This window comes from Stegostoma tigrinum, chromosome 20 (assembly GCF_030684315.1).
Source record: "Stegostoma tigrinum isolate sSteTig4 chromosome 20, sSteTig4.hap1, whole genome shotgun sequence".
NCBI lineage: Eukaryota > Metazoa > Chordata > Chondrichthyes > Orectolobiformes > Stegostomatidae > Stegostoma > Stegostoma tigrinum.
The window spans coordinates 4,717,268-4,742,581 of NC_081373.1; the positions used below are offsets into that span (position 1 = coordinate 4,717,268).

The 25,314-nt window shown below is 42.6% G+C and overlaps 1 protein-coding gene across 2 annotated transcripts in view; it reads right to left on the reverse strand.

Annotated features, from left to right (window-relative positions):
• LOC125462076 (VPS10 domain-containing receptor SorCS1-like) overlaps positions 1-25,314 on the reverse strand; it is a 1,248,383-nt gene that overhangs the window by 595,340 nt on the left and 627,729 nt on the right. For both annotated transcript variants that reach the window (XM_059652946.1, XM_048551586.2), the window contains exon 3: positions 8,090-8,189. In XM_059652946.1, the coding sequence (XP_059508929.1) occupies positions 8,090-8,189 (100 nt within the window). The remainder of the gene's footprint in view (positions 1-8,089; positions 8,190-25,314) is intronic.

The following is a 25,314-nucleotide window of genomic DNA, read 5'->3' on the forward strand; positions in this document are numbered from 1 at the left end:
CCAAGTCAATGTGTTTGTTGATGGAGTTGCGGTTGGAATGCCATGCTTCTAGGAATTCTCGTGCATGTCTCTGTTTGGCTTGTCCTAGGTTGTCCTAACCCTAACCCATCCTAGGACAAGCCAAACAGAGACATGCACGAGAATTCCTAGAAGCATGGCATTCCAACCGGAACTCCATCAACAAACACATTGATTTGGAGCCAATCTACCATCCCCTGAGAAAAAGAATGGGAAATGACATCACCAACCCAAGGAAACCTAACTAGATAAATAGAAAGCGAGACATAACACCAGCGCTTCGTCGGAGGCTCACTGATGATGTTACCTAGAATGGTGACGAAACGTCTGAAAACTAACCTTCCAGCTCAGCGAGCAAACTCACATCCTAAAACACTGTATGCCTTCTTAACAACCCTGTCAAGCTGGGTGGCAACTTTCAAGGATCTGTGTACATGGACACCGAGATCTCTCTGCTCATCTACACTACCAAGAATCTTACCATTTGCCCAGTACTTTGCCTTCCGGTTACTCCTACCAAAGTGCATCACCTCACACTTGTCTGCATTAAACTCCATTTTGCACCTCTCAGCCCAGCTCTGCAGCTTATCTATGTCTCACTGCAACCTACAGCATCCTTCGTCACTGTCCACAACTCCACCGACCTTAGTGTCGTCTGCAAATTTACTAACCCATCCTTCTACGCCCTCATCCAGGTCATTTATAAAAATGACAGACAGCTGTGGACCCAACACCAACCCTTGCGGTACACCACTAGTAACTGGTCTCCAGGATGAACATTTCCCATCAACTGCCACCCTCTGTCTTCCTTCAGCAAGCCAATTTCCGATCCAAACTGCTATATCTCCCACAATTCCATTCCTCCGCATTTTGTACAATAGTCTATTGTGGGGAACCTTATCGAACGCCTTGCTGAAATCCATATACATCACATCAACCGATTTACTCTCATCTACCTGTTTGGTCAAACCTCTGTTCGACCAAGATTTCTTTGGCCGTTCTTGGAGGCTCTCTCTTTAAATTTTATGAGAAACAAAAAGAACACGATCAAAATAAACCAGATTCACTTGCTTTTTACTTGTATTGGGATTCTGTGGCCAGCCTCCTAAAGAACAGATCCATATTTGTGAAGTCTCCATCCCAAGAACAATGCTCAATATTCCACAGCATGTGCTTATTATCCTCCTCTGTAGGCTGGCCCACCTGGTTGATTTTATGTATTATTCACTTGTGGGTGTCACTGGCTGGACCAGCATTTATTGTTTGTGCCTACTTGTCCTTGAGAAAGTTGTCGTGAGTTGCCTTCTTGAACTTCTGCAGTCCATGACTCACAATGCCCTTAGCGATCAAATTCCAGGATTTTATCTCAGCAACATTGAAGGGACAGCAATTTGTTTCCAGGTCAGGATAGGGAGTGGCTTAGAGGAGAACTTGCAGGTAATGGTGTTCCCGTGTATCTGCTGCTCTTGTCCTTCTAGATGGCCGTGGTTATAGGTTTGGAAGCTGCCATATGAGGGTCTTTGGTGCATCATGTAGATGGCACACACTGCTGCTATTGAGTGAGTGTCAGTGGTGGAAGGAGCGGATGTTTATAGATGTGGTGTCAGTAAAGTGGGCTGCTTTGTCCTGGATAATATTGAGTTTCTTGAGAGAAGAAAAGCTCTCCTTCATCCCAATTTTCCTTAATAGGGTTGGAGAGATGTGGTGGGTGGAGGTGGGCGAGAGGGGATGGAATTGGTTACTTAGCTCAGTTGTTTGGAAGGCTGGCTTGAAACTCAGAGTGATGTTATCAGCCTGGGCTCAATTTAACACTAACTGAGTTTACCATGAAGGACTCTCTTTCTAAACCTTTCCTTTTGGTCATCTTCAGGATAAACCAACACCAGTCATCTCTATCTAAATAACGAACAGCCCTGTGGTCTGCTAAAGCCGTGGCAGCTTTATTATTCCATGGTTTTGTGGATCTTTAATACCATGGTCACAGGATTTCTACTTGGACAATCCCTACTATGGAGAGATTGCCTGATGAACAAAGGCTAAAGAGATTGGGAGTTTATTCATTAGAATTTTGAAGAGGGAGGGGAGATCTCATTGAAACATCTAGGGCTCTGAAAGGGTTTGACAAGGAAAATGCTGAGATGATGCTTCTCCTCAAGGCAGTGTCTGGAACCAGAAGGCATAGTCTCAGAACAAAGAGGTGCCAATTTAAGACTGAGATGAAGAGGAATTTCTTCTCTAAGAGGGTTGTGAGTCTTTGGAACTCCTTTCCACAAAGAGTTGTGGGAGCAGAATCTTTGTATATACTGTGTATATTCTGAGGCAGAAAGGTCCTTGATAAGTTGCAGAATCAAGGGTTACAAGGAAGGGGCAGGAATGAGGGATGTCAGATCCGTCATGATCCTATTGAATGGTGGAGCAGGTTTGAGGGGGCTGAATGGCTATTTGTAGCTCTTATTTCTTATGAACTTTGGGCAATAAGAATTGAAACAATAGTAAATTCCAAAAGATAATTGGATAAATATTCAAAGGGGAAATAAAATGAAAGAGATATTGGAGAAAAGCAGATAAGAACTAATTCATTAACTTTCTCACAGAGTTGTTCAGATATGACCAACCAAATGATCTCACTCTATATTGTATCAGTCTATAAGTATATAACGCGCAGTTTGTATCCCAGAACATTTTCAGTTTGTTTTGGTTCATTCGTGGGGCAGTGGTCTCCATAGCTGGGCCAGCATTTGTTGCCTGCCCCTAGTGCCCTGCAGGAGGTGGTAGTGGGCTGATTTATGCATTTTTTTATTGTCAAAATGTACTTCATTCACAAAAAGCATTGATCTATAAGCACAGCGAAAAAGGTTCTCATTCTGTCTGTGCAATCTTTCCAAAGAGGAAAAAGAAACACAAATGATACATTGGAATTTTACATGCCACAGAGCTACTGCGCAGTTACTAATAACCAGGGCATTTTTAACTCCTGCTGGGAGAAAATATTTACATCTTGAAGCAGCAAGGAGGGGTCTAACAACCAAATGGATCCCTGTTATATTCTGACAGAAAATGTCAGACGATGACATTCATTATTTCAGTCTTTCTTTTTCCCCTCTTTATTCATTAACTGGATGAGGGTGTCACTGGCTAGGCAACATTTATTGCCCATCCCTAATTGCCCGGGGGCAGTTAAGAGTCATTGCTGTGGGTCTGGAGTCACATGTGGGCCAGACCAGGTAAGGGTGGCAGTTTTCCTTCCCTAAAGGGCATTAGAGAACCAGATGGGTTTTTCTTGACAATCGACAATGGATTCTTGGTCATCATTAGATTCTTAATTCCAGATATTTTATTGAATTCACGTTCCACCATCTGTTTTGCCTGAATTTGAACCCAGATCCCCAGAGTGTTCTAGACTAACAGTCCAGCAACAATACCAATTGGCCTCCCCTGCAACAGCGGCTGAGCTGCAATAATATTATGAAAAAGTTTTGAAAAAAGCTCCTCATGTAATGTTTGCTATGAATTATGTATGGTTAAAATGTCATCAAGGCCACATAGCCCAGTGTGTATACAGCCAATGAAAAGGATTAAAGCACCATCAGCTTGATGCTTGTTTCCAGAACTCAGGGAGACAAGTTCGGCTTCTCACAGCATGTAAACTCCTTCCTGAGGTATGTACCTCAGAAATTTCATTCCTTAACCACTTTGGAACAAAAGCTGACATACAGTATTGGTTGCCAAGCAAAACCAAGCTCATTGTTTAATAATTCAAAGGTTTCACCAAACAGACTCACATCTCACTGAGACATGTTAGTCACAGCTGACTGGGGAAGGAAATGGTCTCATGGATTTTTTTTTGTTATATCAACTCATGCAAATAGCAACAAACATGGTGAACATTGGAAAAATCAGCAAACCTGGCAGTATCTGTGGCGAGAGAAGCAGAGTTTACATTTTGAGTCCAGTTTGATTCATCTTCAGAACTGAAAATATTGGAATTTTTTAATGTAAAACAGAGATGTAGTCCCAGTGCAAAAGGGAAAATGGTTACCAATGATGAAAAAAGAGTAAAAGAAATGTAAAACGGGTTTAGATTAAGCTGCGATAGAGAAAGAATGGCTTCTCTTTGCTAACAGCAATATTTTACTTGGACCAGAGGCGTTTAAGAGGTGATCTTTTTGAGATGTTCAAAATTCTGAATAATTTTGACCGACAGTTTGTATGTCAGTAACTAGGCATCACAATTTCAAGATTATGTGCAAGACAGCTATGAGTCAGAGGAGGAGAAATGTCTCTACTGAGAGAATCATTGGGATTTGGAATGTGCTGCCTGGGAGAGTGGTTGAGGAGATTACATAGGAGGTTTCAAAAGAAAGCTAGATATATATTTGAAATTGATGAATTTAGGGGGTTTCAGAGTTAGGGTTGGAGATTGGGACTAACTGGGCAGCTCTTTCAGGAAATGCTATAGTGTTGAATGGCCTCAGTCTGTCCTATAAAATTCTAGAAATCTATGCTTCTAAAATGAGACTGCGCAGGGAGGGGATAAAGAATTTTCACTACAGACGGAGATGTGGTTGTGAAAGCAAGTTTTAGAAACCCACAATGGGCACAATTTCTGCAAGAGCCATGATGATTTCTGGGACTACACAATGATGGACCACTTCTGTTCGGGTGATATAACACCTCTGTGATGGCATAATCAGAACAGACATTCTGCAATCTCCATTTCACAGATCAGATCGTAGAACTTAAATGAAGCTACGTAAACTCATGCCTCTGCCACAAGACCAGCCTATGTTTCTTATTGTCATGTAATATCTAATGGGAGATCCTAACCAGTGACTTAGGTAAAATGCAAGCTCAGTCAATTTGTACACACCAGGTCCTACAAATAGCGGCTTAGAGATAAATGACCAGATCATGTCTTTTAGACGATGTGTCACTTGAGGGAAGAAAGTTGGCCGAGTCGAAGGCTAAAACCCTCTTTCATTTTCCTAAAAATCCTGCAAGTGTCTAAGCACAATGTCTAATGTTTCCTCCAAAAGATGTCAATCTTTAACATTATAATGTTCACTCCTTCAGCAACACACTGGAGGATCCACCTCCGTTAGGTGCTCATTCATGTATAAACGCTGCAAAGTCTGCCTCAGAGTTTTCAGCAAACGCATTTGCCTTTGAGATTACAGGTGCATTCCGCTCAAATTCTTCATTCTGCTAATTCACTGAAGTACCTGTCTCATTGTATAAGTTTGTTAAGTGAGTTACTGAAAATAACTGGCAATAAGTAGTCAGGAGGTGCACGTCTATGGTTACTGATAAACATAAGGTGTGACTATTCACAAAGACAACAAGAATCAAGGAGGTAGTAGGAACTGCCAATGCAGGAATCTGAGATAACACAGTGTGGGGCTGGATGAACACAGCAGGTCGGGCAGCATCAGGGGAGCAGGAAGGCTGACATTTTGGGTCTGGACCCATCTTCAGAAATGGGGGAGGGGAAGAGAGCTCTGAAATAAATAGGGAGAGGGGGAGGCGATGATAAAAGGTGGATAGAGGAGCAGATAGGTGGAGAGAAGATGGACAGGCCAAGGAGACGGGGATGAAGCCAGTAAAGGTGAGTGCAGGGGACTGTTCACTTTGCGACTCTCTCGTGGCTCTGCACCCACCACCAATTTCTCCACCACACCCAGTATCTTTCCCTGCAAACGCAAGAGGTGTAACACCTCCCCTCTCACCACTGTCCAAGGCCCCAAACAATCCTTCCAGATCCGGCAGAGATTCACCTGCACTTCATCCAAGCTGATCTATTGAATTTGTTGCTCCCAATGTGGTCTCCTCTATATCAGGGAGACAGTTCTGGTCGTGTTCTGCATGCAGTTCTGGTCGCCCCATTACAGGAAGGATGTGGAAACATTGGAAAAGGTGCAGAGGAGATTTACCAGGATGTTGCCTGGTCTGGAGCGAAGACCTTATGAAGAAAGGCTGAGGGACTTGGGTCTGTTCCCATTGGAGAGAAGGAGGCTAAGAGGGGATTTAATAGAGACATACAAGATGATCAGAGGATTAGATAGGGTGGACAGTGAGAGCCTTTTTCCGAGGATGATGACTTCAGCTTGTACAAGGGGGCGTAGCTACAAATTGAGGGGTGATAGATTTAAGACAGATGTCAGAGGCAGGTTCTTTACTCAGAGCGTGGTAAGGGCGTGGAACGCCCTGCCTGCCAATGTAGTTAACTCAGCCACATTAGGGGATTTAAACAGTCCTTGGATAAGCATATGGATAATGATGGGATAGTGTCGGGGGAGAGGCTTAGATTAGTTCACAGGTCGGTGCAACATCGAGTGCCGACGGGCGTGTTCTGCGCTGTATTGTTCTATGTTCTAAATGCAGACTCGGGCAGTCGTTTATGGAGCATCTGCGCTCTGCATGCCTCAAGCATACCAACCTTCTGGTTGCCATCCATTTTAATTTTCCCTCCCACATCCCTGACGACATGCCCAACCTTGGCCTCCTCCATTGTCAGCTCGAACGTAAACTGGAGGAACATATTTCATCTTGGGAGCTTATAGTCCAATGGCCTCAACATTGATATCACCAGCTTCAAAATTCTTCCACCCCCAGCCTTATCACACGTCCAGCCCTCTCCCTGACCTAACCTAGCCTGTCCATCTTCCTACTCAGAGATAGGAGGAACTACTGATGCTGGAGAATCTGAGATAACAAGGTGTAGAGTTGGATGAACACAACAGGTCAAGCAGCATCAGAGGAGCCGGAAGGTAATGTTTTGGGCCTAGACATCAGCTTTTCTTGTCCTCTGAAGCTGCTTTTCCTGCTGTGTTCATCCAGCTCTACACCTTGTTATCTCCTCTTCCTACTCACATATCTGCTCCATCCTTCTGACAAAACAATCACAATAACCCCTAACCTGCATCGACCTACCCCCATCCCAGCTACCTTTCACAAACCCCACCCCCATCCATTTATTCCTGGGCTCCCCTCTCCCTCCCCAGTCCTGGTTCAGGGTTTTGGCCCAAAATGTTGACTTTTCTGCTCCTCGGATGCTGCCTGAAGCATCGCACTTGACCAGCTCCACATTTATTGACTCTGGCTTCTGGCATCTGCAGTCCTTACGGTCTCCTAAGAGTCAAGTTGCAGTGATTTGTTACTGAACGGCTTCTGGCATCTGCAGTCCTTACGGTCTCCTAAGAGTCAAGTTGCAGTGATTTGTTACTGAACTGAAAAACACACAGTGGCCGACATTCCCAGCACGATTGGACAGGAGCAGCACAATCAGGGTGAGTTATGCTTATCTAGGTGGAAATCTACCAGATGTCCACAGTTGTACAATATGGCAATGATTTTTACTGATGTACAACTCTCCCATTGCCTTATTATGCTCCATTTTTGACAGATAACAATATCTAATCATGCACAATGTTTTCCCTGTGCGACATTCCTGTGTTCACCGTATAATCGGACACTTGGACATTGTGGAATAATGCACTATGGCCATTGTGATTACCTTAACAGTTATCATATTACCTACAAACTCTTATTGCTAATTTGGTCAAGACTTCCATCTATTTGTACAGGCAGAACAGCAAACCCAGTCAAGCCAGCTGTGCAGTCATATTTATCCCACAACATAAGAACAAGCCTCTTTTTTGCAAAGATATGAAACACTTCTATAAGTGAACTACAGCCTATAAAGGAATATTGTTCTTCAAGACTACAAACATCACAGCATTGGAACTGTAGCACACGAGTATATTAATGCTGTCGTACACTACTGGATAAAGGCATTCCATAAGTAATCAGAGATCATGTTTCTGGGAAGTAATAACCTGACATATGTTGTAGAAACAGATCTACTGCAGACAACTCTGTTCCTTCATTTTACAGTTACTGTTAATAAGATCGACAGTAAAGTGAATACACAGCAGTAACTCTTCTTTGGAGAGCAGCGTTACATATTAATAACAGTGACTTCGCCTCACAAGGTGTCAAGGACGTTGTCTATTTATTTTATATATATACATATATAGTTTAACTGGGGGTTGTTGGGAATGAATGGTTTTACCTTCCTCTTGTTGGTAGGACAGACGTACAGGTAACTCAGCACAGTTTTCAGACCCACTTTATCATTGAGTTTCTCATACGTCGTTCCATAGTCAGTCGACCTGAAATTAAAATTTGAAAAGGAAAAATGAAATGGTTTCAGCATTTATGGCGCCATTATTGTTGACTTATGATTTGTTTACTTACATGAAAGCAATTTACAAGATGGAACTATAACGCTGGCTAATTCATATTGACAATAATGTTCTGGCTCTCTGGAGCATTAACTGTTGTATAAAATATGTATTCTTAATGTTAATCTATTGCTGAAGTTAAGCTGTTAATCAGAGCTGAGTTCCAACAGAGTTTGCTTCCTTGAACAGCTTCACAATGTTAGAAACAGCTGATTTAGTCAGAGCGGACACTGAATACAAGATTTAACACTCATCCATAATTGCAGTCTACCATGTTCCCAATCACTTTTATCACTTTTCAATGAATGCAGAGACTGTCCAGATAATAAATTATCAATGCTCTGTGATATCCTCACTTCACAGCAACTTAATTAAGGCATTTATAAAATTAACTGAGAGCGCAGTTCATAGCAAATGGCTATCACTTTTCAAATCATTCACTTCTTCTTGCAATCATTGGCCCTTCAGCCCATTGAGCCTGCACTGATAGAAAACTAATCTAAATCTATACAACTCCCACTTTCCAGCATATGGCCCACAACCTTGAAGTGTTGAACCTCATGAACCAGATGGATTTTTCCTGACAATCGACAATGGATTCATGGTCATCATTAGACTCTTAATTCCAGATTTTTTTGAATCTAAATTCCACCATTTGCCATGGCAGGATTTGAACCCAAATCTCTGGAATAATGGCCCAATGATAATACCACACGCCCTAAAAACAAAATAGCCTGTCCCTTCACATACATAACCAGCCTCCACATGTAGAATTAATTGCTTTTATTGAGAAACTTCAGGCTGTGAGCTGGTAACTTGAAATAGTGAGCTATGTTTGTTGTATTTTTGTCAAGGTGCTGGTTAATTAGATTCTGTTTGCTGATTGTCGATTAAGTACCTTTGATTTCTTGAAAAAATTACAGTACGTCATACAGCCCCCAATCTACTGGTGACACAATGTGGCCAGATGGCCAACGTAGCGCTTCGGTGTCAAATAAACACAGTGGGGGAGCAAACTGAGCCACTGGTAGTGTGAACACTGTATTGGGGTTTCAGCAGCCCATCAGTGAGTGGAGTTTCCATTCATTTGTAAGTGATTTCTGCGTTTCCTCTCCAGTTGGATTGAGCAGGCATCACGATGGCCAGTTGTGGGCTATTTCAGTGCCTCTGCCTCCTGAGACCCATTCCCAGCTCCTCATCTGACCTACTCCAATAACACTCACCCTGAGTTTATTGCAACGTCTAACCCATCCCTCACAGCAGCAGAATGTAGACAGTTACATTGGGTGAAGTACATGTTAGCCACATTATTATTAGCCTTTATGAAGGTCCTCAGCTGATTCCTCGGAGGAGGTGAGGTGATGAAATAGAATGCTGTCCCTGGCCTTGACTATGTCCTCAATGGGACTGGTGATTAGGTGGGGAAAGAAAGTGTAAATTCTGGGGCAGGGATGGAAGGGAGCCCTGAAGGGTGCTGTGCTCTGACGAGCAGAAGAGTGGGTTAGATGCCATCATGTCTGTTAGGCATTATTTTATCAGCGATGGTTGGTCCATGTCACATGCTGAGGTCAGAAGGTGTACCCTGCATGGACTTTTGTTCTGTTATGTGTCGAGAGCTAATCCCTATCTCTACATCCTTATCAGAGTATCGCTTCCCATAAGCCCCAGTCCTGTTCAGTCACCTTTGACCTGTGGAGGGCAGGTGACTGAGAAGAAGACTGTCGTGTTACTAAGATAACAATGTGTGGAGCTGGATGAACACAGCAGGCCAAGCAGCATCAGAGGAGCAGGAAAGCTGATGTTTTGGGTCTGGACCCTTCTTCAGAAATGGCAGGAAAGCTGACAGCAGGCCAATGCAAATTCACGGCAAAAGTTTTCAAAGCTGTCAGAAATCACCCCAAAGGAGAAAAAAAATTCCTAAGTCCATGACCTGTCAGTCAAAAACCATTAACTTAGGCAAGGTAGCAGTAGGCAGATGTCAGAATTTCAAGGTGTGTATTTGTCAGCCAATCCCATGTCCCGGTGAAATCCACTATAATCTCATTTTACTCAACTTGGCATGAATCAAGCACACCATATCTTCTGTCTGAGCTAGATGATCAATCATGACTTACTGAATGGCAGAGCAGGCTTGAAGGGCTGAATGGCCTACTCCTGCTGCTATTTTCTGTGTTCCTATGTCTATGTTTCAGAGTTAAGGTCTGAGTTGCGAATTAGTTCTTCAGTTAGTGTTAATAAATGTTAGAGCCAGCAGGTTTGGGTCAGCTCCCAACACAAGGCAGGTCCTGATATTTCATCCTTCCATTTGCGGAGGAAACCACACACAACTCAGGCAGGTTAAAAAGCAGCTGAGCGAATCCCCATTAAAAGCAAGGCAATCATAAATTCCCTACATTAATCCTGAAATCACTGCTGTCACTTATACACTGGACTGATCGGGCTGGGGAAGTCCCTGATGACCCCGCAATAGTCTGATTGATGGACTTAAAGACTCCAGCCACAGTTCAATTTACAAGTTTTCAAGAAAAAAAACTACAGAAAATTACTTTGCCTACCATCTGGAAGATTTATCAGGAATTCATTACCTTAGTAAATTAGTGAGCAGTTTATTATTACAGTCAGATTTAATGAATCCATTTAATATATAGATTGTAGTGGTAACAATTCAAACCCAAATGAAAAAATATATTTGCCAGGTCTGTTTCATGGCACTTAAGGCATCATCGGTTGATTGAAATGATGATGTTACTTTTTGAGTGTCGAGGCTTGATCCAGATTAGGACTTTTTAAATAAATAAAAGCAAAATGCTGCGGATGCTGGAAATTTGAAATAAAGACAGAACATGCTGGGAAACAGGACTATCAGTGAAGAGAGATAAAGACACAATATTTTGAGTCCAGTATTACACATATATACTGGCATGGTGGCTCAGTGGTTAGCTTTGTTGTCTCAGCAACGGCAAATGATGATTCCTGGCTTGGTACAGTGGCTTCCCATTACAACCTCTTGGTTTGGTACAGCAGCTTCCCAATGAGGTGTGGCATGGTGCCTTCCTGGACTGGCACAGAGGTCTCCTGCAGTAGTCTCCCAGCATGGCTTGCCACTGGGGTGGCCAGGAAACAGGGCTTGGTCCGGCCTGGAGCTGGGGCTTGGTATGGCCTGGAGCCGGGGCTCGGTGTGGTCTGGTGCTGGGGCTCAGTGTGGTCTGGAGCCGGAGTTCGGTGCGGCCTGGAATCCGGAGCTTGGTGTGGCCTGGAGCCAGGGCACGGTGTGGCCTGGAGCCAGGGCTTGGTGCGGCCTGGAGCTGGAGTTCAGTGCAGCCTCGAATCCGGACCTCGGTGCGGCCTGGAACCGGGGCTTGGTGCGGACTGAAGGCTAGATGCCAGCATGGGTCTGCTGCACTGAACTTTATTTCTGTAATGCTAGACATTTTCTTTCTCTGTTGTCTAAGATCTTGTAACTGAAAGGAGCTGTGCCTAGGTACTTTTGTATCTACATTAGTGTTGTAATTCATCACTATATGCTCTGAGTACATGTGTAATTCAACCCGGCCTGACCTGAACCAAGGGTCAGGCATCTGTCTGCGTGGAGTTTGCACATTCTTTCCATGACTGTGTGGGTTTCCTCTGGAAAGTGGAAAGTCCAAAGATGTGCAGGTTGGGGTGGATTGGCCATGCTAAATTGCCCATAGTATCTCGAGATGTGGAGGGTATGGATTGACCAATGGAAATGCGGGGTTACAGGGATAAGGTGGTGGTGTGCGTCTGGGTAGGATGCTCTTTGAAGCATCAGTTCAGACTCAATGGGCCTAATGGCCTCTTGCCACACTGCAAGAATTCTGCGACTGCTCTGTAGGAGTCAGATCATACAAAAGGTGTTACTTCTGTTTTTCTCTCTCTGCAAATACTTCCAGACCTGCTGAGTTTCTCCACCATTTTCTGGTTTTTGTTTAAGATCCTTTCTAATCAGTTTGAATCCCGCCTCAAAAAGTTCTCCATTGCCTGTGAAGGTGCTAAGAAGACCAGCTTGTTATCAGGGTTTATGTAAAAGTTTTCAAAAATTGGTATGTGTTCCTAAAATATATATGAATAACCCACCTTCTCAAAGTTGCACCTCACCAACAGCACAGTGACGCTCAGGCTAAATCTATCATCAGTTGTCTCTCTCTTTATGAAGAAAGTGGTCCTATGTTTCTGTAGGACTACAACAAATTTTTCTTCCATTGAATAGCCATTGTGTGAAGATGAACTGCAGAGGCTATAAGGACATTTCATTGGACAGAGACCAAATAGATACTGCAGCTCGACATGGAAGTGTAGTGAAAAAGCAAATTTACAGCAGCCCGTAACCATTGAAATCTACCCCTCAGTTGTAAAAGCGCGAACTGTATTTTTGTCTAGCTTTAGTCTGAATGGTTTGGATTGTATAGCTATTAAAAAGCAATACATGGGTAATAATTCCCTTGCATTTTCAGCCACACGACACAAAAAATAAATAAACTGATGACTACAGACATTGCAGAACAGGAAAGACCTGAAAGTATCTAAGTCAGCTAGTCAAAAAAATAAGGAGATACTGCGCAAATAAACCCTGGTCAATTTACATTAAGAAACCCAAACTGCCTGTGATGCCTCAATGAAATATACATGAACGCTGTGGTCAGATTGTATTTAGAATATTGTGAGCAGTTTTGGGCCCCATATCTATAAGGAATGTGCTGACATTGGAGGGAGTCCAGAGGAAGTTTACAAGAATGATCTCGGGATGAAAGGCTTGTCACATAAGGACCAATTGAGGACTTTGGAATTTCTGGAATTTAGAAGAATGAGGGAGATCTGATTGAAACTTATGGAATACAGACAGCCTGGGTAGTTTGGACATGAAGATGATGTTTCCACTAGTAAAATAGACTCAGGCCTGAGATCGGACCCTCAAAGTGAAGAGATGACCCTTTGGAACTGTGATGAGGAGGAATTTCCTCGGCCAGAGGGTGGTGAATCCATGGAACTCATTGTCAGAGAAGGCTGTGGAAATTAGTCATTGAGTGTCTTTAAGATAGATATAGATATGTTCTTGGTTAATAAGGGATTCAATAGTTATGGGGAGAAGGCAGGAGAATGGGTTTGAAAAACTTCTGAGCCATGATTGAATGGTAGAGCAGACTCAGTGGGCTGAATGGCCAAATAATGTTCCGATATCTTATGTACATTGGCCTAAGGGATCTCCTAGAGGGTCTTCGGTTGTCCTATCACTGAAAGTAGCAGACAAACTATTCACTAACAGAAGTGACAGATACTCTGCTGTGAACTATAGTCATCTGAGATGAACACTGGTCAGGCTGCAGGTGATTGACATTCTCTCATAGTTTCCCTTTACAAATGAGGTAGATGAAGAACCCTCAATATTTCAGCTCAAAGTGATCCTTGGCTGCTCGGCCAACAGTAAAGCATTTGGCAAGGATGGAATCCCTGTCGACCTGCTCAAACATGGAATGTCCCATTCTATTGGCACATATTTATGACCTTTCTTTGTTGAAAGGAAGCAGATATAAAGGGGATTTATGGCATGGACTTTTTTCATCCAGAGGATGGTAGGACCCTGGAATCCATGGTCTGGGAGTGTAGTTGAGGCAGGAAATCTAAAAACCTTTAAAAAGTACTTGGATGAGCACTCAAACTGTGGTAGTATTTGAGGCTATGGTCCAAGTCTGGGAAAGTGGGATGAATGTCCATAGGTCAGCGTGGACTCGATGGGCTGAAGAACCTCTTCTGTCAGTCTCTCTGGCCTTCTCCTTCACTGCTAGACCCTAGGTTCCATTCCACATGAATGCATGATGCAGTATCCTCAAACTGTGCAAAGTCATGTGTAACAGAAGAGACTGTAACAATTACATAGACGCCTCATGCCTCAGTATCACAGGGTGGGACTTCGTTAGGGCCATACTTAATAGAGTTCATCCAGCTACAGACCAGGTGTAGCAGGCACATGCTCGTTTCTGTGCCAGAAGACCTACTGTGGATATTGTCTTCAAAAGCTAGCTAGGAACAAACTATAGGAAACAAGGTTTATCTTATTTTCCAAGATGTCATGGAGCCATCAGTGGGGCAGGACACAAGAAGAGTTTAGTGGAAAATTGACTGTCTGTTTAGCAAAGTCTGTTCTGCGCACAACACCCAATGCACTGTGAGATAGTAAGAACTGCCAATGCTGGAGTCAGAAATAACATGGTGTGCGGAGCTGCAGGAAGTCAGCAGGCCAGGCGGCATCAGGGGAGCAGGAAGAAGAGCCCTGACCTGAAACATCAGCTTTCCTGCTCCTCTGATGCTGCCTGGCCTGATGTGTTTCTCCAGCTCCGCACTGTGTCATATACAATGCAATGTGCTGTTTGCTGGCTACATATTTGATAGTTCCAGGTGAAGAATAGGCTGAAATGGGGTCTGTGCCAGTACCCACTTTGTTTGGCATCTTCCTCTCCTGATATTTTCCTTCCCTGCAGATTTTGAAGGAATCGGCTTGCACACTAGGTCCAACAGCAAACACTAAAATCGATCAAGATGGAAAACGAAGCTGTAAACACATTGTATTATGATCAGAGGCCTTCTTCAATGTTGATAGTGCTGCAATACACATCCACAGAGAAACCTAACCACAAAGATTCATGCATTTTCTCTCTCACGCGTGTAACTTTTGCCCTGGGCCAGAAGCACTAAATACAATGCTTATCATGGATCACTATCTCCACTCAAATCCACTCAATGCAATTTCACTGGAAGGGATAAGGAGATTCTAGTACCTCAGGTTCACAGCAACAGACAATCTGTTTCTTGCAGCAGAGTTGAAGCCAAAACACCAATGCTCAAATAAAGATAAAAGAATGCAGGTGTTGGAAATCTGAAACAAACACACACAATGCTGGAGAAACTCAGCAGGTCTGGAAGCAGTAGGAACTACAGATGCAGTAGAATTTGAGATAACAAGGTGTAGAGCTGGATGAACACAGCAGGCCAAGCAGCATCAGAGGAGCAAGAAGACTGATGTTTCAGGCCTACACCCTTCTTCACGAGGCCCTTCGCTTTCTGAAGAAGTGTCTAGGCCTGAAACATCAGCCTTCCTGCTCCTCTGATGCTGCTTGGCCTGCTGTGTTCATCCAGCTCTACACCTTGTTATGTCAGATCTGGAACCATCTGTGGAGAGAGATGTAGGTTTCACATTTTGTGTCTGGTACAACTTCATAGAGTCTCAGAAAAAGAGTCATACCAGTCTCAAAACATCAACTCTGTTTCTCAGGACTTAGAACTCCTACTGCGCTGAAACAGGCCATTCAGCCCATCAAGTCTGCACTGACCACCCAAAGAACATCTCACCAAGACCCACCCACTATCCGTGGGACCACAATAGCCCACAATTTCAGTTAAGCGTATCCCGTGGTTCAACATAAAATTCATCCATCTTACCAATTCCTTCCAGCATGTTAACAAGGCAAGTCCTGTTTCCTGCTTAATCTTTTTATTAAATGAGAATGTATTTATCTTGACATAAAAACACAAAGATCCAAAAGACAGTACTATTCCTGTCATCTTCCTCTGAGGTGGCTCAGCACCCTGTATGCCTTTTGGTAAATACAATGAGTGCAAATGGACAATTTACTCAAGGTTTTAAATTGTAATGGATGAAAAAGCTCAGTAAATGCATGAAGATTCCAGTTTCTTTTTATATTCAGTCGTAGGATGTGGTGAGTGGCTTGGAGAGAAACCTGCAGGGGATGGTGTTCCCATGTATCTGTTGTCCGTATCTTTCTGGCTGGAAGTGGTCATGATTTTGGAAGGTGACTGTTGATGAATTTCTGCAGTGCAACTGGTAGACTGTACACACTGCTGCTACTGAGCATCAGGGGTTCTTTACCCTACGGACACCAAACATATGAGAAAAAATTAGGATAACAAAGTGTGAAGCTGGATGAACACAGCAGGCCAAGCAGCATCTCAGGAGCACAAAAGCTGATGTTTCGGGCCTAGACTCTTCATCAGAGAGGGTCTAGGCCTGAAACGTCAGCTTTTGTGCTCCTGAGATGCTGCTTGGCCTGCTGTGTCCATCCAGCTTCACACTTTGTTATCTTGGATTCTCCAGCATCTGCAGTTCCCATTATCGCATCATATGAGGAAAAATTACCTTCAGGGCAACAACAGTTGAGAGCCCAACTGTAAAATACAGTGCTGTGAGACAACAGCACCCATTCCGACTGCATCTCCACAACCGCACCTCCACAATCCCACCCACTGTAGGCCTGACAAAACTGTTCAAAGACCCCAAGGACACACTGAGTACAGGAAATCCATCAACCCCTTACCTTCCTTCAATACTAACTGAGAGGGCCATACTGGACTTCATTGTTTCTACACTGTCACTGGGTCAACACCCTGGAATTCCACTGTCAGTTTCAAAGCATATTTCATTTCTCGCCTTGAGGACCATTTGCCAGCCATGAAAATTCATTTATCAGTCAGTAAGTCTTTTTTTGAAAACAAATAAAGTCACATTAGCCATCACAAGCTAGTTAAAAATATGATTAATTGGGAATCAGGTTACCATAAATCATAACTTATATACATAAGATTAGTTGTTGAGGAACAAAGGCTAATTGCGATAATTGAAAATCTATTAGCTTAGAACTAATTATCTACATTAGGGTATTTATGAACTATTTTTATATTGTGCCTTATGCATTTTGGACAACTTTCTCACTTCATCTACAAATTAATCACCTGTTACATAAGACATAGCTGCAGATGTAGGCCATTTGGCCCAACAATCTGTACTGCCATTTAATGAGAGCATAACTGATCTGATCATCTTTAACTCCACTTTCTCACCTCTTCCTCATAATCCTTGATTCTGTTACTGATTAAAAATCTATCTCAGCCTTGAACATACCTAATGACCCAACCTTGACAGTCCTCTGTGGTAGTGAATTTACAGATTCACTGCTCTCTGAGAGAAGAAATTCCTCCCCATTTTTGCCTTAAATGTGTGGCCTTTTATTCTGAGATTATTTCCTCCTGTCACTGGAGTCTCACACAAGTTTGCACATCTACCCTGTCAGCTCCCAAAGAAGTTTATACCTTTCAATAAGATCACTTCTTCATTCTTCGAAATTCCAGTGAGTACAGGCCCAATCTATTCAACCTCTCCTCATACAACAGCTCTCCACTTTTGGGGCCAACCTAGTGAACCTTCTCTGGATCCCAAGATGAGTATTTCTATTTCTGCCATTATGGAAGAAAAAATAATGGGGATCAAAACAAAAAATGGAAATAAAGCAATGGTGACAAATAGTTTGGATCTAAAATGGGTTTTAAGGAGAATTTCAACAGAAGTGGGAGTTAGAGAAGTTCACAAAGGGAATTTCAGAATCTGTAGGTGAATTATTGAATTAAAGATAAAGGACAAAGGCTTGGTTTCTATTCAGTGTCTTTTTTCTTCAAAATAAATCACTGACACAGGGTATTTAATGCGTGTGACGTTTAAGTGGTGCCATATTTACAAGACAGGGCAAAATTATTTGAAAGGTAAAAAGAAGTGTGTATTTAAAAGGGAAGGGAGCGAGGAGAGTGTAAAGCTCATTTCAGGAGAAGACCAGCATAGCTAGACAGACAGAATGGCCTGCTCCTGCTCCATAATATTCTGTCATTCAGGCTGTATATTTTCGCACTGTGCTTATCTCCAGCTTGCCAAATAGTCTGCAGTTCTTTACTTTGTGTTTATTAGCTACATTTCAAATGCTCAATGACAGTTATAGCCATGCATCCTTTAATTGGATTACTAAAATTTGCTTAATTTTTTTGTCATATTAAAAGTTTGACACAGCCTACATCAACCCTAATGAATTAACACCTACAACATAGATTTTGTCCAAGCAGCAGTTTCATTGCTGATATGTTAATAACATTGATCTATTTACATATATTGCAAATGAGACTTTGGAAATTTACAACAAAGGCATTAATTGATTGCTCTGCGGAATGCTACATCTATTTAATAAGTCCTATCTGTCTAAATCAATCTCTAAGGCTTCCAAAACCATGGGGATAGGAAAAGGACTATTTTTCAACTTGGAAGTTCATTGCCCTCAATGCAATGAGGCAATATGTCATCCAGGTCTGCTTTTGGAAGCTGGGATGGAGCTAAACAAGAAAGCCCAATGCCAGCCTAAAATTGCACCTCAGACCTTGTGAAAGACCTGCCCATTCCAAAAAAGATGTTTTAACATCAACCGTCAGATGAGAGCTTGAAAGGTGTACACCGGATTAGGAGAAGCATGGTTTTATGATTAGGATTTTGGGGAGAGACAACATCTCATGGGAAAAGGGAATTGCAAGCAGCAGGAATGCTCCGGAGGAAGCAAGCATCTTGCTTCCCCATGAAAGTGAATGGAAATCTGGCTTTATCCTTAGATGGAGCTGCTTTCAGAAAAATTTCCTTGGAGTAGTCTTGTATCGGTGCTCCAACCTTCTCCGAGGACTCTAAAATATGATTTAGCCTCTCACTAGTGTTTGTAAGCGGCCAAATGCAGATTTCAGGAAACTGTGAGATGTCTGAAAATCATCCCAGAAAGAGAAAAGGGATATAACCTGTTTTGAAATTTGCCACCCATGACCCTTCTTTGTCTCTGGGAAACTAATGTAACAATAGCCACTTTGTTGTTATATTGCTAATGCTAACATTGGCTTCATCAAACAGATTGCTTCGGAATCTGAGAAAAGAAATTTCTCTCAATTACTGTCTTACTCTAAGTTTATACCCTCTGGTCCTCTGAACCTCTGAAAGTCAGTTCTGAAAATGGGTCAGTGGGCCCAAACGTTAACTCTGATTTCTCTCTACAAACGCTGCCAAACCTGTTGTGTTTTCCAGCAATTTCTGTTTTTATTCCTGACTTCCAGCATCTGCAGTTCTTTCGGTTTTGCTTAGGATTCTTTTATGTTTCAATTAGGACCATATCCCTTTTATCTTTTAGGTTCACCTTCAAACTCACATGTTAGATTCAAGCTATTGGCCACTACGGCTAATTTCTCCTTCATTCACTTCCCTGTTTATTTTTTGTTTTCCCCGTGTGATTCTCTTTGTGGAGTTTTCCCTCTCTTAGAAACACTGTATATAAATGCAGATAGTTGTTCTTAAACTGGCAAAGCTGAGGGAAGTAGAATGAAACATAGAGATTTAAATAACCAAACACCATGAATGGAAAGTTTTGCTATGTCTTAGACTGTAAGACCATAAGACATTGGAACAGAAATTAGGCCTTTCGGCCCATCGAGCCTGCTCTGCCATTCAATCATGGCTGACAAATTTTTCAACTCCCCCTCTCCCACTTTCTCCTCGAAGCCTTTGGTTGCCTTGACAATCAAGAACTTCTCTATCTCTGCATACTCTACAGTTTAGCTCAACTAAACATTAAGCATTCATAGCGAATGAAGCAGTTTAGAAGATTGTGAAACCAGCATTTTACAAGTGCATCATAATTGACCAAATTACCGTTGCTTCTGACATTCAAATTGTGCTTTGCAAATTGAATAGCAAGAAAATGGCTACCGGCTTCCATTTTAATTTTAGGGCACTTAAATCTGGAGCAAAGAATAAGAAAGATCATGACTACATAAAAGCAAAGTATATTCTTCCATTTAATCTCACTTTCTCCTGACCTGGAAGATAGGAGTTTGCTGAATTACTTTGATCCTCTTCCTTTCCCAGCACTGTGTTCCTACCTGATTAGCCTTCTTTCCATCAAACAGCTTTTGCCTCCAAGTGAGAACCCTTCTCTGCAATGCAGATTAAATGAGTGAGCAATGATCTGGCTAATTCTGTATAATCTTTTGATTGAAATGCAATCGTGTGCAAATGTATATCCTCGTCTGCAAGAGCCATGTGAATTCCACCATGAGGTACACACACCCTGCAGGCAAACATCTCAATCTTCACTTCAGTAAATGTCCCACATTAAACACACTGCTGTGTTGTACGCTCAACACACAGTATCAGAAATGGTCAGTCTCCAGAACCGAAATGAAAAAGCAGATCTCCAGTACTGTGTGCTGCCACTGATGAAGATAAAATGAAGATCAGAGTGAATACACCAATGAGAAAAAAAAACATGATTGCAGCTTTTCAGCTACCAGCTCTGGTTCAAAATCAATGCAAATAAAAGTGGAAATACATTTGTGAACAAAACTATGTAACAGTTTCAGGCTTTTTGAGCAAACCGGAACAAATCTGAGCCATTAAACTGTTACCACTGTTGGGAAGAGACTAATCCAAAATAATATTCTACTCTAAATGTCTCTGAAGAGCAGAAAAAGCACACAGAAGAAATTTTGAAAGGTTTTAACATGCACTTTGATCTATGAATGTTATATATGAACGGTGCTTGTTCAATATTTGGAAACAAAGTGAAAGGACTCCACTGATAGATATATAATGTAATTAACCTATAATGATTGTAATGAAGTTAGCTTAGCGGACCACACAGAATATAAATTCACTGATTGGGGCTATTAATTTGGTCCAATCAGAGAGCCCTAGCTGACAGATATAAACAGTAGTGTCAGAGGCTATGCTCACTCTGAGAGCTGGCTCTGAGGGAGCTGGATCAGTGTCAATGACTTGCCTGGTGGAAATAATAGAACACAGCACAGGAACAGGCCCTTTGACCCTCCCAGCTTGTGCCAATCCAGATCCTCTATCCAATCCTGTCACCTATTTTCTGAGGATCTGTATCCCTCTGCTCCCTGCCCATTCATGTACCTGTCCAGATACATCTTAAATGACACTATCATGCCCACCTCTACCACCTTTCTAGCAACACGTTCCAGGCACCCACCACCATCTGCGTAACTTTCTGCACATATCTCCCTTAAACTTTTCCCCTCGCACCTTGAAATTGTGACTCTGAGTAATTGAGTCCCCCACTCTGGGAAAAAGCTCCTTGCTATCCACCTTGCCTATACCCCTCATGATTTTGAGGACCTCAATCAGGTTCCCCCCCCCATCAACCTCCGTCTTTCTAATGAAAATAATCCTAATCTACTCAACCTTTCTTCATAGCTAGCACCCTCTGTACCAGGCAACATCCTGGTGAACCTGCACCCTCTCCAAAGCATCCACATCCTTTTGGTAATGTGGTGACCAGAACTATATACAGTATTCCAAATGTGGTCGAACCAAAGCCCCATACAACTGTAACATGACCTGCCAACTCTTGAACTCAATACCTCGTATGATGAATGAAAGCATGCCGTATGCTGCCTTGGCCATTCTATCCACCTGTGTTGCCACTTTCAGGGTACAATGGACCTGAACATCCACATCTCTCTGTGCATCAGTTTTCCACAGGGGTTTTCCATTTACCACATAGTTTGCTCTTGAATTGGATCTTCCAAACTGCATCACCTCACATTTTCCTGGATTGAACTCCATCTGCCATTTCTCCACGCAATCCTCCAATCTATCTATATTCTGCTGCATTCACTGACAGTCCCCTTCACTGTCTGCTACTCCACCAATCTTAGTGTCATCTGCAAACTTGCTGATCAGACCATCTACACCTTCCTCCAGATCATTTACATATATCACAAACAACAGTGTCCCAGCACAGATCCCTGTGGAACACCACTGGTCACAGGTCTCCAATTTGAGAAACCCCCTTCTACTACTACCCTCTGTCTCCTGTTGCCCAGCCAGTTTTTTATCCATCTAGCTAGCACACCCTGGACCCCATGTGACTTCACTTTCTCCATCAGCCTGCCATGGGGAACCTTATCAAACGCCTTATTGAAGTCCATGTATATGACATCTACAGCCTTTCCCTCATCAATCAACTTTGTCATGTCTTCAAAGAATTCTATTAAGTTGGTAAGACATGACCTTCCCTGTACAAAACCATGTTGCCTATCACTGATAAACCCATTTTCTTCCAAATGGGAATAGATCCTATCCCTTAGTATCTTCTCCAGTAGCTTCCCTACCACTGACATCAGGCTCACCGGTCAATAATTACCTGGATTATCCTTGCTGCCCTTCGTAAACAAGGGGACAACACTTGCAATTCTCCAGTCCTCTGGGGCCTCACCCGTGCTCAATGATGCTGCAAAGATATCTGTTAAGGCCCCAGCTATTTCCTCTTTAGCATCCCTCAGGAACCTGGGATGGATCCCATCCGGACCTGGGAACTTGTCCAGCCTAATGTCTTTTAGAATGCCCAACACTTCCCCCGTCCTTATGCTGACTTAACCGAGAGTAATCAAACATCAAGCCCTAACCTCAACATCCATCATGTCCATCTCCTCAGTAAATACTGATGCAAAGTACTCATTGAGAATCTCACTCATTTTCTCTGACTCCTCACAGAACTTCCAACCTGTGTCCTTGAGTTGGCAAGCCCTTTCTCTAGTTACCCTCATGCTCCTTATGTATGAATAAAAGGCAAAATGAGTGACTTGGGAACAGGATACTGACCTCTGTGGAGTTATTTCTTAATTCGGTTTACAGAAAACTATGAATTTGCAAATCAAGGATGAGCTTATTTAAGACAGGCTTTTGCTGGCAATAATAAAAAATAATCCAAACCTGAAGGCACTTCAATAAAAGCTAAATGCTGCAGGATCTGAAAGAAACACAGAAAATGCTTGAGAAATTCAGTAGGTCTGGCAGCAGCTGTGGAGAGAGCTACAGAGTTAATGCTATGCATTCAGTCTGATTCTTCCTCAGAACACCTACTGAGAGAAGAGATCCTGAGAGTCAGGACTGCAACTGACTTTTGCAGAAGTGCTGAGGTCATGAATCAACTGGAAGTGTATATTCATGGCAGGGTCTACATTGACTGATATTTCAAGCACCAGGACAGAGCAATTGCAGGCAAAGGGCAGGAGTATATAGCTGAAGAGAAACATAACAAATTGGTGCAGATGACCACTGGAGAGATTGTGACTGTAGTTTCCGACAAACCACGACATATAACAGGTTGGTTTAGTCAAATCACAAGAACAGAAATTGCTGGACAAGCTCATCAGGTCTGGTAGCATCTGTGAAGAAAAATCTGCGTTCATGTTTCGGTCAATCTGTTAAGTGATTTCTCTTCACAGATGCTGCCAGACCTGCCGCGCTTTTCCAGCAATTTCTGTTTTTGTTTCTGATTTACAGCATCTACAATTCCTCTGGATTTTATTTTAGTTCAATCAAGTTGTTTGGTAAGAAATGATTTGTGACTCTTGGAATGAACATTGCTAAAGCAGACTATCACGTCAACATTAAATGTCAGAGACTCACTGGTGCGTCATTCAAAATCTTGACCATCTCAAATTTGAGCAAAGTGGCTGGACATGGCAATTCAAAAATGATGCCATTGAAAATAATGTGAAGGCTATACACTGTGCCCATGCTGAAAGGGGAGATTACTCTGCGAGCCTATTACAATAACATGAACAAAGATCTGGAGATGGAGGGGATGGGGAATAGCAATAATGCCTTTCAGCTCAGGTGGAACAAGTCTGGAGTCATAGTCGTTGAATCAGACGGGATGGAAATGGGTCCTTCTGCCCCACTCATCCATGCCGAATAGGCATCCTAAACTGCAATAATCCCATTGTCTGCAATTGGCTCATTTCCCTCCAAATCTTCCTGTTCGTGTGCCTTTCCAAATGTGTTTTAAGTGTTAAAATAACCTTGGAAACTAGGGCTGTGCATAGACTCAGAAAATACAGATAAAGTCCTGAAGAGATTTCATTACCCTCTGCAACCATCAAAGGAGTTTCACAACAACTTGCAAAAGCAAAAATCTTCACCATCCATTACATAAAGGATAGTCCAAAACATCAGCCTTCCTGCTCTTCTGATGCTGCTTGGCCTGCTGAGTTCATCCAACTCTACACCTTGTTATCTCAGCTTTCTAAGTAGACTATGGGAGGCTCTGAGGGAGGTACCAATGGTTGTGCATGCCAGTTAATATTTGCACTTCTCTATAAGAATATCAAGGCAGTCAACATGAAACAGTTGATGATCTTCCTGCAGTAGAAGCCACAGAGGATGATCTGCTAGTTTATGGATACAGAGACACCACAGAAGAAACCATCTCTGACCACAATCAGAATCTGGTACAGCTGCTTGGCAGAGCTCACTGGGTGAGCCTGGCATTGCACAAGAAGATATTACAATTAAAGATGCTTGAAGTCACATACGTAGGTAAAAGGATGGCCAAAGGCTAACAAGGACAGTCCTGTTGTTGTGGAGCATACTGGCCATGAAGACTGCAGAATGCTTAAAATCACATTGCAGCTGCTACAGCATTCCTACCACTTCATGAGTGGCAATGAACCTTGGAGAAAATCAGGCACTTCATGGAAAATTGGGAAATTCAACACAGCGAATCTTCCCCATATTCTCCCCAGCAAATGGAAAGACTAAGGTGAAATTGAGAATTGCCAAAGGAATCATAAAGAAATTGAACAAATTCTGCTGGGGTGGATGTAAAGCAGTCCTTGATTGAAGAAGCACAGCTACTGAAGGCATGGAAAATAGATCATGTACTGATGACAAAAGGTCTTTGACTTGGCTCCAAAAAAGTGACAGCTTATAGCATTGATGCAAAACGAACTGATGGAAAAGCTGTGCAACAATTGTTGGATTTGTAAAACATTTGGTAAAATTCTTACCCAATTTGTTGTTGGAATCTGAAGAATACCCTAACTCATGGCTGAGTAATATCCGGGCACAGAACAACCAGCAGCATTCACTAAAATCCAACAGCTAAAATGCTAAAATACAACAGCATTTGTGACTTAGTCACTCTGCAGTGCAATGCCTGCACAATAGGACTGGAGGCAACACTAGTGCAACAAGAACAACATTTGTGCCCAGGGAAATAACACAAAAAGTAAGATGTTATGATCAGATTGAGAAAGGGTGCCTAGCCATTGTTTTTGCATCTCATTTGGAAGAGATAAAGTAACAGTCGGTTTGACCACAAGCTACTTCAAAGCATTTCCCTCAAGCTCTACTGTCCACTCA